General features: G+C 38.5%; 1 protein-coding gene across 1 annotated transcript; it reads left to right on the top strand.

The window, feature by feature from the left end:
* The first annotated feature begins 6,246 nt into the window (after positions 1-6,246).
* On the top strand, positions 6,247-15,211 carry LOC149832091 (DExH-box ATP-dependent RNA helicase DExH3-like). Its single transcript, XM_090013155.1, has 5 exons — positions 6,247-6,518; positions 13,673-13,830; positions 13,958-14,045; positions 14,148-14,396; positions 15,146-15,211. The coding sequence occupies exons 1-5, from the start codon at positions 6,516-6,518 to the stop codon at positions 15,209-15,211; spliced, it is 564 nt and encodes a 187-aa protein (XP_089869281.1). The 5' UTR covers positions 6,247-6,515.
* Positions 15,212-15,920: the final 709 nt, after the last annotated feature.

Raw genomic sequence — 15,920 nt, 5'->3', positions numbered from 1 at the left:
CATCTTGTAGTTAATGCATAATCTTATCAATTTGTCCTTCTTCTTCATAAATAATATTGGTGCACCCTTGGGGGATACACTTGGTCGAACAAAACCGCATTCCATCAGTTCTTGCAATAACTTATTTAGTTTCTCAAGCTCTACTAGGACCCAAAGTTGATCCTTCGTGTGAATGCTTCCATTTTCGCTACAATGAAGAGATAAATCTCTCTGTTGAAGAATACGTGCCATAAGCTTTCCATATTGAGAGTCCTTCTGCTTTGCGATAATTCTTGTGAGAATTTTGGGTTGAATAGTCAACCAAATAACTTGATAGTTCCATGATCGTTTGCAAGTGGCTTTCAAGAGACAAAATCATCATTAAGTTTCCAACTTACACCTACAAGACTGGCCAAAACACCATCAGACTTGAAGCTAAAAGTGTCTGCTATGATATTTGCCTTTCGGATGATAGGATAAGGAAAATATTGTATCACATGTAACCAAACGATCCACAACTTGGTATAAGCAAGATATCCATTTTATTTTGAATAAAGAGTGTGTATATCATGACTTGTTTCGATATTTACCTACATGTGGGTACTTACAAGATAAAATTGTAGAAACAACTAAGACCATTTGAGGGTTTATTATTTTAATTAAATTGATAACTCGAATGACTAGCCGAGTCTGATACAAAGGAGACAATATGGCAACTGAGAGAGAATTTTTCAGAGACAAAAATAAATGAGTATGCATCTTAACTTCTGCAGAAGTTGTGGGATCTACCATCTAGGATAATTGGTAGCCCTGTCCCCTAACTTCGATGGCAGGGGACGTCGAGTCATTGTCATTTGAAGAGCACAGTTGTTAACAACATTGTCCATCGGAGCTTGTACCTCCTATCCTCTCTCTTAATACTAATCGATGATGAATGAGTTTATCAAGTATTCTCTTATTAAGGCAACTCATTCACCATGCCCTGATTTTTAAACTGAATCGAGCATATTTTCTATGAAGGCGATCCCTATATTTGCATGTGATTTTTTCATAATATCGTCTATTGTTGAACAAAGAGGTTTATCGCAAACCTCCATTCATTCACTGATATATGAGCATATCTCTTATATATGATAGTACCATCATGATTATAGTCAACCTGATTTCTTTTTTAAAGAAAACCAACCAGGGTGATATAGGAATTTATGATCTCCCAGATCTCAGGTAAAAAAAATATATAGTTTTTTTTGAGATGCAGATTGGAGAGACTTGACGTATGTGCGACTGAAGTCTATATAGTCGAAGTCTTGCATTTGTCTGTCGAAGGAATAGACTCAGTGGCATATATCTGATTCGTATTAGTCTTATCCCTCAAAACACCTTTTTAAAGTTTGAACCTTACAGGGATAATGTTTCGAAGAAAATCAGATATTGGAGGATGTCATGTATGCAGATGTAAGATCTTCGATATATACGAGCACGAGAATCCTATTTTATTTATGAGATAAGCAACACATGTGGTCACCAAGTATCATGCACATGTAAACTTAAAACACTTGTTTTATTTTGCAAAATATCGAAGGCATTCAAACTCAAAGTCTTGTACGTAAGCCTCTTGAAAATGAATCAAAGCAGTAGTATGCAAAACTACGAAATTTAAATAATTTCTCACATAATTTAAAGTAAGCAGGAGTACGCAAACCTGCGTCGTCTAAATAAATATATGCATAATTTAAATAAAAAAACACAAGTATCGCAAAACTACATACTTTAAGTAAATCATAGTATATATGTGTGTGTGTATATATTTACATATAATAAAGCTTCATCCACCAAAAATGCCATCACAAATAAAGCAGAAATACTAAAAACTGCATACTTTAAATAAATGAATGTGTGATTTAAATAAAGTATGAGTATCACAAAACTGCACACTATAAATAAATCATATGTATATATGTATATATGTTTACACCTATAACAAAACAACATCCGCCGAAAGGCCATCGTAAATAAAGCAAAAGTATGCAAAATTGCGTACTTTAAATAAATGCATGCGTAATTTAAATACAACACGAGTATCACGAAACTGTGTACTCTATATAAGTCATACATATATATGTATATATAATAATAATATATGTATATTTTGACAAAAATATAAATATATATATTAGAAGTGCACAATTGTCGTTATCACATGTATTTGTCCCAACCTCGGAGATAGTCACAACTTTTGATGATTTTGAGCATAGGTGCTAGCTTGCTCAAGCCTCGGTATTCGTGCTAGAGGTATAAAATTGTGTAAGTTGTGCTGATTTGAAGCTCTAAATTTTTTTTATCAAACTGTAGAAAGAATGAAGTTTAAAACCCTTTTTTGGCGAAAAGGCGCTTGTTCGAGCCATTCAGACTGAACCGGGCTCATTGAGGCTTAACTCGAGTTGGCTTGGTTTTGGAACAAACTAAGTTGGCTCGGTTATGTTATCTGAGCCGAGCTCGTCTTGGTTAAGCCAGGGTAGGCTTGCTTAAGCCAAAAAGCAAAGAGAGAGAGAGTGGCTCAGCTAAGGCCCAATCGAGCTAGTCTCGGTTGAGCTCGAGCCGAGCTCAACACCATCGGCTCCAAGAGGAGCCTTAGCCAAGTCGTGGAGGAGTCTTGAAGACTTTGATTGAGCCGAGCTTGGTATTAAGGAACCGAGTTAGGCTCGGTGATAGCCGAGCTAACCTGCATGAACCCAAGAGTAGGGGAAGGGGTCTAGACCAAGCCAACTCAGTTTACAAAGGGACCGAGCTAGGCTCGGTTTTAGCCAAGCTCAACTCAGTTGTGCCTCTCAAGAGGCAGTAAGGGAGAAAGCCACTCGAGCAACGACGGCTCGATGACTTGATTCAGCCGAGTCGAGCCGATCCTAAGAACCAAGTGTGGTGCTCGACTGAGTCCATACTGACCCAGCCCACCCGAGCCCCTGGCTTAGTTGGACTGGGTCGAGCTCGATGACCCAGTCCAGACGAGCCCCCCCAATCAAGGTTTGGGTGCCTTGGGAAACCCAAACCCCGGTCGATGAGACAGTAGCTTTGTTGCTGCTGTCATCGCAGTTTATTGGGCGACGATCAGTGCCACCATTGTCAGTGGCTCTAGTTCTCCAACCGAGCTAAGAGGGAGAGTGAAAGAGGAGTGAAGAAGAGCAAATATAGGAGAGAGAGATCCAATGGAGGGCGTCGGAGGCACCTTGATTTTGGGTGGCCTCCGACCAACAGTAGTGGCAGCAACAACTGCTGTTGTTGTTCTCAGTGAAAAAAGAAAAAGAACAAGAAGAAGGTGGGGAGGGGAACCACCTCAGCTAGGGGTGACAGAGGCGAGGACCACCTCCAACAGGTGGGTGGCGATAGGGAGCAGGTGAGAGCTGAAAGAGAACAAAGATGGAGAGACTAAATTGATAGAGAGATGATGGGGAGGGGGCTATCACTTTTTTTTTGAAAAATCAGAGTGAGAAGGAGTTCTATAACACCCTTCGTGGCGGTGAGGGTGCAGTGGTGGAGCCAGGGGTGGGCGGTCGCCCACCCCAGAATTAGAAACAAAAAAAAAGGATCTCTGCATCCCAACTTGATGTTGTCTAGGTTTGTCAAGCAGTCCAATGCAGGAGATTCGTGCAACTTTGAAAAAGACGTGCACCAAGACCTAAAATGTGAAACACAACTAATTTCACAAATCTCAGTATCAGGATTTTCTCGGCAAGGGAACATCTTGAAATAAATTAAAGATTTACTTCATCCAAAAATCCTGAAAAAAAGGGAAATAAAACATGAAAATAGTGGAAGACCTTTCACTTTTACAATTCTTCAACAACCTCCGAGGCCTACCTCCCAAATACAGAAGAAACCATGCCCAATCCAAACTGTATTTGTCCATAAAACTAAACAAGCCCTACTTGTGGTTTGTCTCTGAACTTTCTATTAACGTGAATGTCAACTATCTTGTCTGAACATCATGGCAACTAGACTCGGCCATTTCACACATTAAAGCTCTGTTTAAGAGCATTTTTTTATGACAAAGGAACCCTCACCAAGAACCAGGCCACTTAATGAGGCCACCTCTCTGCGATGTAAAACTTCAGGTCGAGGACACGACCACCCAACTTTACGTGCCTCAGCTGTGTTAAAGAAACAACAACAGCCGTGTGACAGTCAATAGGGGCTATATTGTGGCTTCCCCCTTGTTCTCATGCTCTCTGCTGTTTGGGAGCTGTAGTGTTCTCAAAACACAAAACACTCCATTGGGAATGGACTTGGCAACCCCAACATCACATTTCAAGAACATTCATCAAAGGATGCTTTTGACAACTCCATCCTCAGGCGCCACATTTTGGCAACACATGGTCATGGTGTTTCCATCTCAGTGCAAGGCTCTCAAACAGAGCCTAAATCCACAAAAAACACTACAAATTTCGGTCCAGGCCCAGTCTGAGATTAATGAAATCAACAAACAAAACATTGTCAAATGACAACCAACAACATCAAAATGCTTATTTAAGTTTTATCTCTGCACGAACGACTGTGCCTCCAGTGAAAATTTTCTGGCCCCGCCTCTGGTCCGAATAATTGGATCGTCCTTCAAGACCATAGCATTGTCCCCAAAACCCAAAGTCTGCCCACCCAACGAAAAACTCCTGGCTCAGCCACTGTGAGGGTGTTTGGGTGTGGGTTGGATTCGGTTGAATCCAACCCAACCCCAAACCCAAAAGACTCAAGAGTGTTTGGAAGGGGGTTGGGTTCATTTGGAACCAACTAAATCTAATCACACACACACACACACACACACACATATATATTAGTTAGGTGTTTTATTTTGAATTAGGTTGGATCCAACTCAATCTTTATTATATCTCTCTCTCTTATATAATATACAGGCATATATATATATATATTGGGTTGGGTCTGAATGAACCTAAACCCTAAGGTATTTTATGTTAGACCCACTTTGGGCCTTGTTTGGATGTCGTATCTAAACAATTCATTCAATATATATATATATATCACATATATATAGGTCTTTACAAGTTTTGAGATCTGGTCCATATCTCTGGATCAAATTCTAGATTCATAATGTTTATCAATATGGATCTCATTTGGATCTAATTTATTTTGAGAGTGGTTTATTTTAATGGATCCAGTCTTATGTTTTAAAGGTTTGGAGTGATCCGAATCTCTTTCGAGATCCATTCTAAATTATTCTAAAACCTGGATTGGGTCCATTGAATGAATCCAAGTCCTTGGTATGATGTTTCACAAATTCGAATAATACACTAGATTCAAACCTGTTTAATTAAGAGATTTAGTGGATCCTACATATAAAATGTATGACTTGAATTGGGTTTCATGGGGGTCAATCTTCGTGGATCTCTCATCAAGATCTAGATCCAAAGGTATTGAAAAAGTTCGTATAAATTAAATAACTTGATAAACATCCAAAAACTATTTACTATTGATGAATTTCTCATTAAAATATCAAGAATAATCCCTTATTATTTATGATAAATCCAAAAAATCAAGGACTTTACAATAAAGGCCAATTCGGTCACCCAGATGTTTTTTAATATATGATTATCTTTGAAAAAGTCAAAACATAAAAAAAAATACTTATTATGTCAATATTTTTTTTATATTTGTAGTGACTTATACTAAACAAAAGTAAACATGGCTGATTCAGCCCCGATTTGGTTCAAGTCTAAATTGGCCGATTCGTCGGAAACAATTGTAACAACGTCCATTTGTTCACTTCCATATATTTTAATGGTGTTAATTGGTACCCGTACTAAACCCTAAAAGGTCAACGTTTGGTGATAAAGAATGAGGCCATGCTATAGAGCGAGTCGGACTTAAAGGGTCCGATTAGTATACGAAGCTTATGCCCATGCTTTGCTCGAGTTTCGATTAAGACTTGTGATTTTTCAATGTAAAAAAATATTATTCTACATGGTATGAACTAATCGGATCCAGGTTAGAACCCACATGGATCCGAACCGTCGACATTCTCTGTCTCTCTCCAACCGCCAACTCGGAGAGGAGACCCCCGCCCCCCCTTCCTTCACTTCCCTACAAAAACCTCGAGAGGGGAGATAAGGGGAGGGGCACTAGAGAGAGAGAGAGAGGGCCGCTACTTCTATCTCTACCATGACTACTCCCTCCCTTCTCCCTGAACATGCCCTTCCCCCACCTGCTGTCTAGGATCCCCACCCGCCGCCTTGCTGCCCCCCTGAGCCTTGCCCCCCATTTCTCGCCCCCAAGATGAGGGACTACCAATTTCGCCAGGACGCCCGCTCCTCCTACCACTTGTCCCCCGCCTGCGCAGCGTCGTCGCCATCCCCGCCTCCTCCTCCTCCGTCGTATCCGCGCGCTCGTGGGATCTCTATTCCAGGGGGAATGAGGGGCTCCTCATCCCCTCCAACCCAACCTTCCTGCCTCTGCACCCCAGTTCCAGCTACGGCCGCATTGCCTTCGATGAGGGCTCCGAGGAGGACTCCGACCACGAGCTCGAGACGAACATGGTGGGTTTTTTTCGATCGAGTTTTCTTCGTTCTTCGTTCCCTGAATTCGATCAACCGGCTGTTATCTCTTTCCTAACCAAATTCAGTGGGTTTCTGAGCATTTTTTCCTCAACTGTGTATTACCGCCCAAATTCCCCTTTTTTCCCCCGAGGAATTTGATGTGGAGCTCATGTATACGGTTGCTCGAATCAGGCGGGGATGACCACTTGTCTCAATTGGATTTCGATTGTTTTGCTTTGGTTTTTTGTTCGATGTATGGCGTACTCTGTGCATGGTCGCCTTTGGTTTTCTATCACTTGGATTTGCAGTTTGCATTGTTTGAAATGTCTAGAAGACGTTCTCGTGATATTAAGGAAAGGGGACGTATGGTTGGTTTTTTCGTGCTTTTCAAGACTAACTATACTGATGTAGTGAGTCGGGTCATTACTGTATACGATAACAGAGTGGTTTTTGCATTCACGGCATATGCTAGGCTGTAATAATGTGTTGTTACTCAAAATTCTGGTTTACTAATTTTTTCCTGCCTTTGATGAACTCTTTCCTTGGTGAAAAATCCATTTTTTGAAGCACTTCTTTCTGTATTACAGAAGAATATTTTTTGCTATTTTTCTTATTTTCATTGCATTTCTTTTCAATTTTTTCTAAAATGAGCTGTTAAATGGCTGTTTGTGCTGATAGCGACTGTATATGGCCATTTAGAATTCTTTGTCAACAACTAGAGTAAGAATATATGTTTAAACGTCTTGACCATCTACAACCAAATGTTGATTAAACCATTGTGTGGAGTATTGGGTTTAAAGAGGTCCAACTGCTGATCAGCCTGTTTTATACTGTGAGATGCACATGCCATGGAATTAGGAACTTCTAATGATTAGCATTTGTGCAACAAGAACTGTTTGACATGTGGGATCTATAAGGTTGAACCAAATAGTTTTTTAGTGCACATAATAGAAGGTGGCCATCACAAAACTTTGATTGAACTTGTCAAAATGGTAAACATGCCAGATGATCGCATATTGAAGGCTAGCTTTTGACAGGTTAATCTGAGTAAATCTGAGGGATTTAGCATTGGGACGTGATATGTGTTCTGGATTCAGATCTGGATCCACATTAGATGCAGATCCATTGTAAAATACATTATGAGTTATTGTATCTTATCCGTCCATTTTACCCCCATTATATGTTTTGTTGTATATTAGAGATTGGGGGCACTGGGCAGTGTTGTACATTTGTAATCAGTTATGGATTCCTAATGATAAAAGAAAGAAACCCCACACGTCCTAGCATTGACGTTTTGGGGTATTAGCAGCACCCTCTCCTCTCTCTCTTCTTCTCTTTCTCTCGGTTTCTCGGTGGATGATCTCTGATTTACATTTAGATGATAAGGTATTGTAGAATGTTAAGACAGTAAATTGACTTTCTCACTTGCACAAGCATGCACATTAGCGTTGCCAATAGCGATTACAACCAATGTTTTGAAAAACAGCAGAAAGTGAGACCCTAAGGGAACCTACTAAAAGCGAGCTATAAGCCTTGAAAGGGTAACATGTAAGCATTGCAAATAAATATTATAGATTTCTACTAGACTATAAAGAATTCTGTTTGATAGGAGTAAGTGCATTGTTTCAATGTGTCGTATGCAATTTTGGGATGGTACACTTTTAACTATGCAGCTATTGCTTAGCGATCAAGGCCTTGATAGTAGAAAAGACAATCAAAGATATGAAGATGCAAAGTTGTTGAAAACAAACATGGTCTCATAGATGTGGATCTCTACTCTAGTTTGCCGCATGAAAGAGCTGCAACATCTAAAGCAATGGATTTGAACTGCCTACAAATATTTTCTAAACACAGTTTTCTCTTTTGTTCAAAGTAAAAGAATCAAGGTTGCTAGCACCGGGCAAAAAAACAAGAAATTACTTCGCAAAAAGTGAAAAACGACAAAAAGGTTGTTTTTAATTTCATGTGAAACAAGAAGCAAGAAACCATAGAGAAACAAACGGGGAGGTGAAAGGAATCAAATTGAGAAATAATTGGGAAATGTGTGTGAAGCATAAATCCTTCTATGTTAAATTCAAATGTTTGAGAACAAAACACTAACAATATGAAACATTAACTTACAAGCTTTTCCTTTAACTTGTCTCTAAAGCTAAATCAATATACAATTACAGAAACATGTTTTTAACATATATTGCAAAATTACAGCTATGATAACAATGTGTGCAGGATTGCAAATTTACATGAACTTTACTTGCTTACCAACATAACGATGACTAGTAAGAACTCTAAATGAAATTTTTCGTAAAATATTTGGATGCATTGATTACAACTATATAAACAATAACACAAGTTAATTATACTTCATCCAAACCAACACATTAAGCTATTTTTATGAAGCAACAATATCATAAAATAAAGTGTTTAAACTTTAAATTCATAGTAGAGCTTGAGGGTCTAGAAGAAATGGATTCAAGAAACAAAATAAAAATGGGGTGGTTTAATTAGATTATGAAATTACTTCCCTTCATGTAGCATATTACATCCTCTTTAACATAAAAAAATGGGTGAAAAAGCTATTTGCATTGTTAACAAAAATAACTAATTAAAATTTAAATGAATAGAGTGGGGAAAAATTTCCCATTTAAGGAAACATGTTTCCCATAAAAGTAAAACAAAATTCTCATCTAAAGGGGAATTATGTTTCCTTAGTTCTAAATGATATTTCCAACAGGTTTCCAAACTGTTGACCTGTCAAAAATGGTTTTCTCAGAAATATTTCTTAAGTATTGAAGTAAATGCATAGATCTAGTAACATAATTAATTATTAAATGGCAGTCACATCATCCAATTCGAATTGAAATGCTGAATCACAAAATCATGTTTAATAGCAAGCTACTGTTAATGGTTCCTAAGTTCATGATAATCATGAAATATCATTTACGAGTCAAAAAGAATCGAGGAAAAAAGAGGAAGGATGAATTTTACTTGCTTTTTCTCCAGCCACAACCTCATACTCTAAGCTCACTAGAAACCACCAAATAGGTTGAAGGACCTCTCGAGAGGTGAAAAATGGAAAAAAACTTCTTGCCCCTAATCTACCTACAAAGATGTTATGTAAGTATATATGTGTGCCTGCATGCTTGCATGTGTGTGTGTGTGTGTGTGTGTGTGTGTGTGTGTGTGTGCGCGCGCGTCAATACACATATCTGTGTGCATTTTGGTTCTTGATACTCCTCGTTAGGACCATTTTACCCAAGTAAGCATAAATGCCCAGGTTCAAAAGTAAGAAGAATGTTGATCATGGTGGAAAGAAAAAATGTTGGCCATGATGGTCAACTTGTTGATGACTAGGCTGGCTAGTTTCTTGCCTGGTTATGTTGACTAGGTGAGTTGACTTGTTATTCTTTTTGCTTGACTGACCTAGGCCTAGGTGTATCTACAAGACTACAGCTACATAGGTGTTGGTATGAAGAAAGATGACTATGGTTGGGACTCCATTCACTAATGGTGTTTTGGAGGAACTTATGAAAATGAAAGTACTAGGACAATCATACTGTGATCATGCTTATTGTTAGATTCAGCATAAGTACATCAGAATGTAGTTTTACCACATTCATAGTAGAAGCATGTTAACTCCGCCTGTGTAGTTATACACTGCCGGTCCCAAGCTCGGATAAAGGAGGAGGGTTGCGGTAGGCCTGTGACAGCCAGCATAAAAACTTTGTCATATCCTATGAAAATGAACCAATATGAGAATTTCGTTGGGGCGTTCCCTACTGAGCGACGCACTGTACTCTCTAGGCCCGGAGGCAGTGATAAATGTGCAAGGGTTGCTAGGTCGTCGCCCAGAAGCGACGCGTCACACCGGCGCCCGGGTGTGGTGTCAAATAGGCAAGGGTTCCCTCACTTTGTTGGACGGGTGGGGGTAAAGAAGTTAGTCCAAGACCATAAAATTAGGTTAGCCACTTGGAACATAGGGTCTTTAACTGGTAAGTTGGTAGAGTTAGTAGATGTTATGTGTAGGAGAAAGATTGATATTTTATGTCTTCAAGAGACCAAATGGGTAGGTGAGAAAGCTAAAGTGATAGAACCTTGGGGATATAAGATTTGGTATACAGGAATAAATAGGAATAGGAATGGAGTAGGGATTGTTATGAGTCGTCAGTTTATAGATAATGTAGTTGAGGTCCGTAGGAAGGGTGATAGAATTTTACTTATTAAATTAGTATTAGGTACGGATATTATTAATATTATTAGTGTTTATGCACCTCAAGTAGGTTTAGATGATTCCATTAAGCATCAATTTTGGGAAGATTTAGATGGAGTAGTACAAGAGACATCTTATGGAGAAAAGCTTTTCATCGTCGGTGACCTTAATGGACATGTAGGCATTAGTAGGGATGGATTTGAGAATATCCATGGAGGCTATGGTATAGGAGAAAGAAATGAAAGTGGAGAAAGGATTTTAGATTTTTGTTTGTCCTATGATATGATCTTAGCAAACACTTGGTTTAGGAAGAGGGAGTCTCACCTAGTAACATTTAAAAGTGGGGTTAATACGAGTCAGATAGATTTTTTCCTACTTAGAAAAAGAGATAGAGGTTGTTGCATCGATTGTAAGGTTATACCAGGAGAAAGTGTAGCTACACAACATAGAGTCTTAATTTTAGATCTTAGAATTAGACAATGCCGCAAAAGGGATAGACATAGGATAGATCCTAGAATTAAGTGGTGGGCACTGAAAGGAGCTAAACAAGGAATGTTTGTAGAGCAGGTAGTTAAGGAAGTTGATTGGTGTCTCGAAGAGGATTCAGAATCAATGTGGAATAAGATAGCGGGTGGTATGAGAAAAGTAGCTAAGGAGGTATTGGGTGAGTCTAAAGGCGGTGCACCACTAGGTAAGGATACATCGTGGTGGAACGAGGATGTCAAATTAGCTATTAAGGTTAAAAGAGAGTGTTATAGAAATCTAAGTAAGAGTCGTGATAATGAGAATTTGAAGAAGTATATGATAGCAAAGAAGGAAGCTAAAAAAGTTGTTCGAAACGCGAGGGCTAAGGTATATAAGGAGGTTTATGACAAGTTGGATACCAAAGAAGGCGAGAAGGATATTTATAGGCTTGCAAAGATGAGAGATAGGAAATCGAAGGATTTGGGTATGGTTAGATGTATCAAAGATGAAACGCAAAGGGTTTTAGTCAAAGATGAGGAGATTAAGGAGAGATGGAAAGATTATTTTGATAAGCTATTTAATGATAGTCATGCTCAAGATCTTGGAGACTTCTCCATTCCTTTTCATGAGATAAATCGTGACTTCATGCGCAAGATTCAAAAGAAAGAGATTGCAGAGGCTTTGAAGAAAATGAAATCAAGAAGGGCAGTTGGCCCAGATGGTATACCTATCGAGGCTTGGAAATGCTTGGGAGAGAAAGGTTTAGAATGGTTGACAAATCTTTTTAACTTGATTTGGCGAACAAATAAGATGCCTAATGAGTGGAGGAAGAGTACTTTGGTGCCTTTATATAAGAATAAGGGTGATATACAAGATTGCACAAACTATCGTGGTATAACACTCATGAGTCATACTATGAAACTTTGGGAGAGGGTGATTGAGTCTAGGTTGAGGAAGGTTGTCATGATATCGGAGAATCAATTTGGTTTTATGCCTGGAAGATCAACTATGGAAGCTATACATCTTCTTAGACAACTTATTGAAAGATATAGAGAGAGGAACAAAGATTTGCATATGGTTTTTATTGATTTAGAGAAGGCATACGATAGAGTACCTAGGGACGTTCTCTGGTGGACAATGATGAAGAAAGGTGTTTCTCTCAAGTACATTAGTATAATTAAAGATATGTATGAAGGAGTAGTAACCAATGTCCGCACTTGTGGAGGGGTGACAACCAATTTTCCGATAACGGTTGGGTTACATCAAGGATCTGCTTTAAGCCCTTTCCTATTTGCGATAGTGATGGATGAGCTTACGAGATCAATTCAAGAAAATGTACCGTGGTGTATGTTGTTTGCTGATGATATTGTTTTGATTGATGAGTCTAGAGCTGGGGTTAATGCTAAGTTAGAATTATGGAGACAGACATTGGAAGCTAGAGGTTTTAAGTTGAGTAAGAGTAAGACTGAATATATGGAATGTCGGTTTAGTAAGCAACAAAGTAGTGATGGGAGTGTAGTGAAGCTTGGTGAGCAAGATATACCGGTGAATGATTATTTCAAATATTTGGGATCCATCATTCAAAAGTATGGAGAAATTGATGGAGATGTAAATCATAGGATAAAGGTTGGGTGGATGAAATGGAAAAGTGCTACTGGAGTGCTGTGCGATCGTAGAATGCCATTGCGGTTGAAGGGAAAGTTTTATAGGACGACTATTAGACCCGCTTTACTATATGGTACGGAATGTTGGGCTGCCAAGAGACATCATATTCAAAAAATGAGTGTAGCTGAGATGCGGATGCTTAGATGGATGTGTGGAAATACAATAAAAGATAAGATTCGGAACGAAGAGATACGTAAGAAGGTAGGTGTTGCACCCATTGAAAATAAGATGCGAGAGAATCGTTTACGGTGGTTTGGACATATTCGGCGAAGGCCTAATGATGCTCCAGTTAGAAGGTTGGAGAAATGGGAAAATATATTAGTTAAAAGAGGTCGGGGTAGGCCTAGGAAGACTTGTATGGAGATGATAGAAAAGGATATGAATGCTTTGAACCTCACCGAGGACATGGCGTTGGATAGAAATGATTGGAGGAAAAGGATTCATGTGGAAGACCCAAAATGAATTTCTTTTTTGGTTCATATCGCTGACCCCAATTGTTTTGGGATGAAGGCGTAGTTGTTGTTGTTGTATAGTAGAAGCATGTTCCATTTTTAGGTTTTAAACAATTTCTCATCTACTCTCACAATATGTTTAGTGTGTAATACTGTAATGAACTTTAATAAAGAGGCGTTGCGTTTAGTGTTTATAGGGTAATGGTGTTACACAAAAATTTATTATCTATGAGATTTGCCCATTAAAAAAAAACACTGGAGGCTTTTTTTTCTTTCTACATGTTACACTGCTTGATGTGGAGTCTTTCTGCGAGAACTACTATATCATGTTTACTTCTTTCTACCTGTTCATAAAATTCAAACAGGAATTGTCATCAACCCTTGAGAACATTGATGACTGGAAGTGGAAACTAAACATGCTTATGCGCAACAAAGATGAACAGGAGGTGGTCTCGAGAGACAGAAAAGATAGACGAGACTATGAGCAGATAGCAATGCTGGCTAGTAGAATGGGTTTATATAGGTATGTTTTGTTTTGGTTCATTTTCTTTTCCTATATCAGTATTCTTTGTTTTGGTTCATTTTCTGTTCATTTCTTTTTAATGTATGATTTGGGCTACTGAATCCTGGGAAAATGCAAAACAAGGCAGCCGTCAGTATTCAAGAGTTGTGGTTGTCAGTAAAGTTCCATTACCAAACTACAGGCCTGCTCTTGATGATAAACAACCACAAAGAGAGGTAAAATAAATTACTTATGTACGGGAAATTAAATTGGTTGCTTGACATCAAAACTAAATCACTTTCATGTGGTGACTGGTCAATGTTAACTTGATTTAACAGGTTATAATTCCTATCATTTTGCAAAGGGAAGTGGATAGTCTACTCGATCAGTTTTTTGCTCAAAAGCCTAGAAGTCTATTGGGTTTGCCAGCTATTGCCATTTCAAGTTCAAATGCCAACATTAGTTCAGATGGGAGTGATGATCGGTTTTTTGATCAACAAGAATCTCAGACACCAACTAATATGGTCATGGAAAAATTTTTGAGACGAAAAAGTCTGCAACTTCATGATCAACAACAGGCATGGCAGGTACATTTCAGGGTCACAAATGATTCAATTGTCAGAATTTGCATATATAAAACACACACATGTGCACATGTGTGGGCACTCACACTTGTATGCAAGTACTTTCTTATTTTCCACAGCATTTGTTGTTTTTGTGCTTTTTGCCATCTATTTTTATTTGTTCCTGCTTCCCTATGCCGAGCTGCTTAGATGAATGCAAAAGAAAGAGTATAGTGCTCGACCACTTGCCGCTTCCAAGGTCAAACATTGCAACTGAAAGTGTACCTTGACAATGCCCCTATTCAGACTAACCCAAGGGCACGAAGGGACTAGCACTTGTTGGTTGCAAGGCCACGAGTTTACACTCAAGCAATTAATGGAGGAGGTTATGGATCTTGTATTGAGGAAAGATTGTGCACCAAGAAGTTGAGCACCCGCCAAGGATGAAATGTTGAGGTTCTTCCAAAATATTGCTAGTATCATATAGCTATCGGTCATGTCATTGCTTAAAATTGGCAAACATTGTTAAATATTTGATTGAAACAATGAGGTTGTCTTCACTAGGGTTGAGAAGTTGGAAATCAAGAATGATAACCAAGGAATTATCACAGATCCTTCCCCAGCCCACCATGAAGGAAAGTAGTGATTATGGTTGGTTTTCCAGAAAATAATGCATCTAGTTGGGATTTGGAGAATGTAGAAAGAAGATTGTAGTGGCGTGCTATCAAATCCCTAAGGTGATGGTTGATGTGTCAACATCAGACTGTCAACAGTTGTATGGGCTGTTAGCAAGACTTGCTTACTCTATTAGCATGGTTGAAGGGGAGTTGCTCCATTAGATATTCTTGTTTTCAATGAAGTAGATGAGGGAGGAAGATGAGTTGGAGCAACTGATTTTTTGATACACCAGATCAAGAGGACCATGAAAAATGTGGAACAGAGGGAAGGTGCACAAAGGTATTGAAGATAAGTTGTAAGATCAAGAAGTTGGCATAATTGGTCGACTTTGACTCGTGGTGATGACTTATTTTGGTGTTAGGTTTCAAGAAGATAATGTGGAGGAAATTACAACCTGCCTTTCCAAGCAGAAGTCTCAAGTGAATGTGACTGGTTGGGGGTTAATCTACCTGTCGTGAAACTCGGAGCAGTTTATGTATGTATGTAACCTCGAGTGGATGTGATTTTCTTACACCTTTTGGTGCTTAATCTAGCCCCCATGAAACTCAGGGTGGAAGAGAATATATATATATATATATATATATATATATATATATATATATATATATATATATATATATATAAAGCTACATTGTGATATATGCATTAAAGCTGACTGTATAGATGCAACCTCTATGATTCTTTTATTTGGAGTATGTGTTAAATCATAAGATGTTTGTACAGGTTTCTAAAAGAATCCAAAAATCAATGGCCTCATAATGCACCAAAAAATCATAATAAAAACATTTCTCATCGAATCAATTAGATTAAAGCATGTTTATTAGTAAGAAAACCATGGTAAAATCCTCTGTAAGATTTGAGTGAATAAAT

Source organism: Nuphar pumila, chromosome 7, assembly GCF_984573655.1.
Source record: "Nuphar pumila chromosome 7, dmNupPumi1.hap1.1, whole genome shotgun sequence".
Lineage (NCBI taxonomy): Eukaryota > Viridiplantae > Streptophyta > Magnoliopsida > Nymphaeales > Nymphaeaceae > Nuphar > Nuphar pumila.
This window is presented reverse-complemented; position numbering and strand designations above follow the sequence as displayed.

Bases quoted from the DNA above. Each gene is read 5' to 3' on its own strand.
- LOC149832091 (XM_090013155.1), top strand. The intron at 14,046-14,147 runs GTAAAATAAATT...TTGATTTAACAG, and splicing joins ATAAACAACCACAAAGAGAG to GTTATAATTCCTATCATTTT. The intron at 14,397-15,145 runs GTACATTTCAGG...GACTGTCAACAG, and splicing joins ATCAACAACAGGCATGGCAG to TTGTATGGGCTGTTAGCAAG.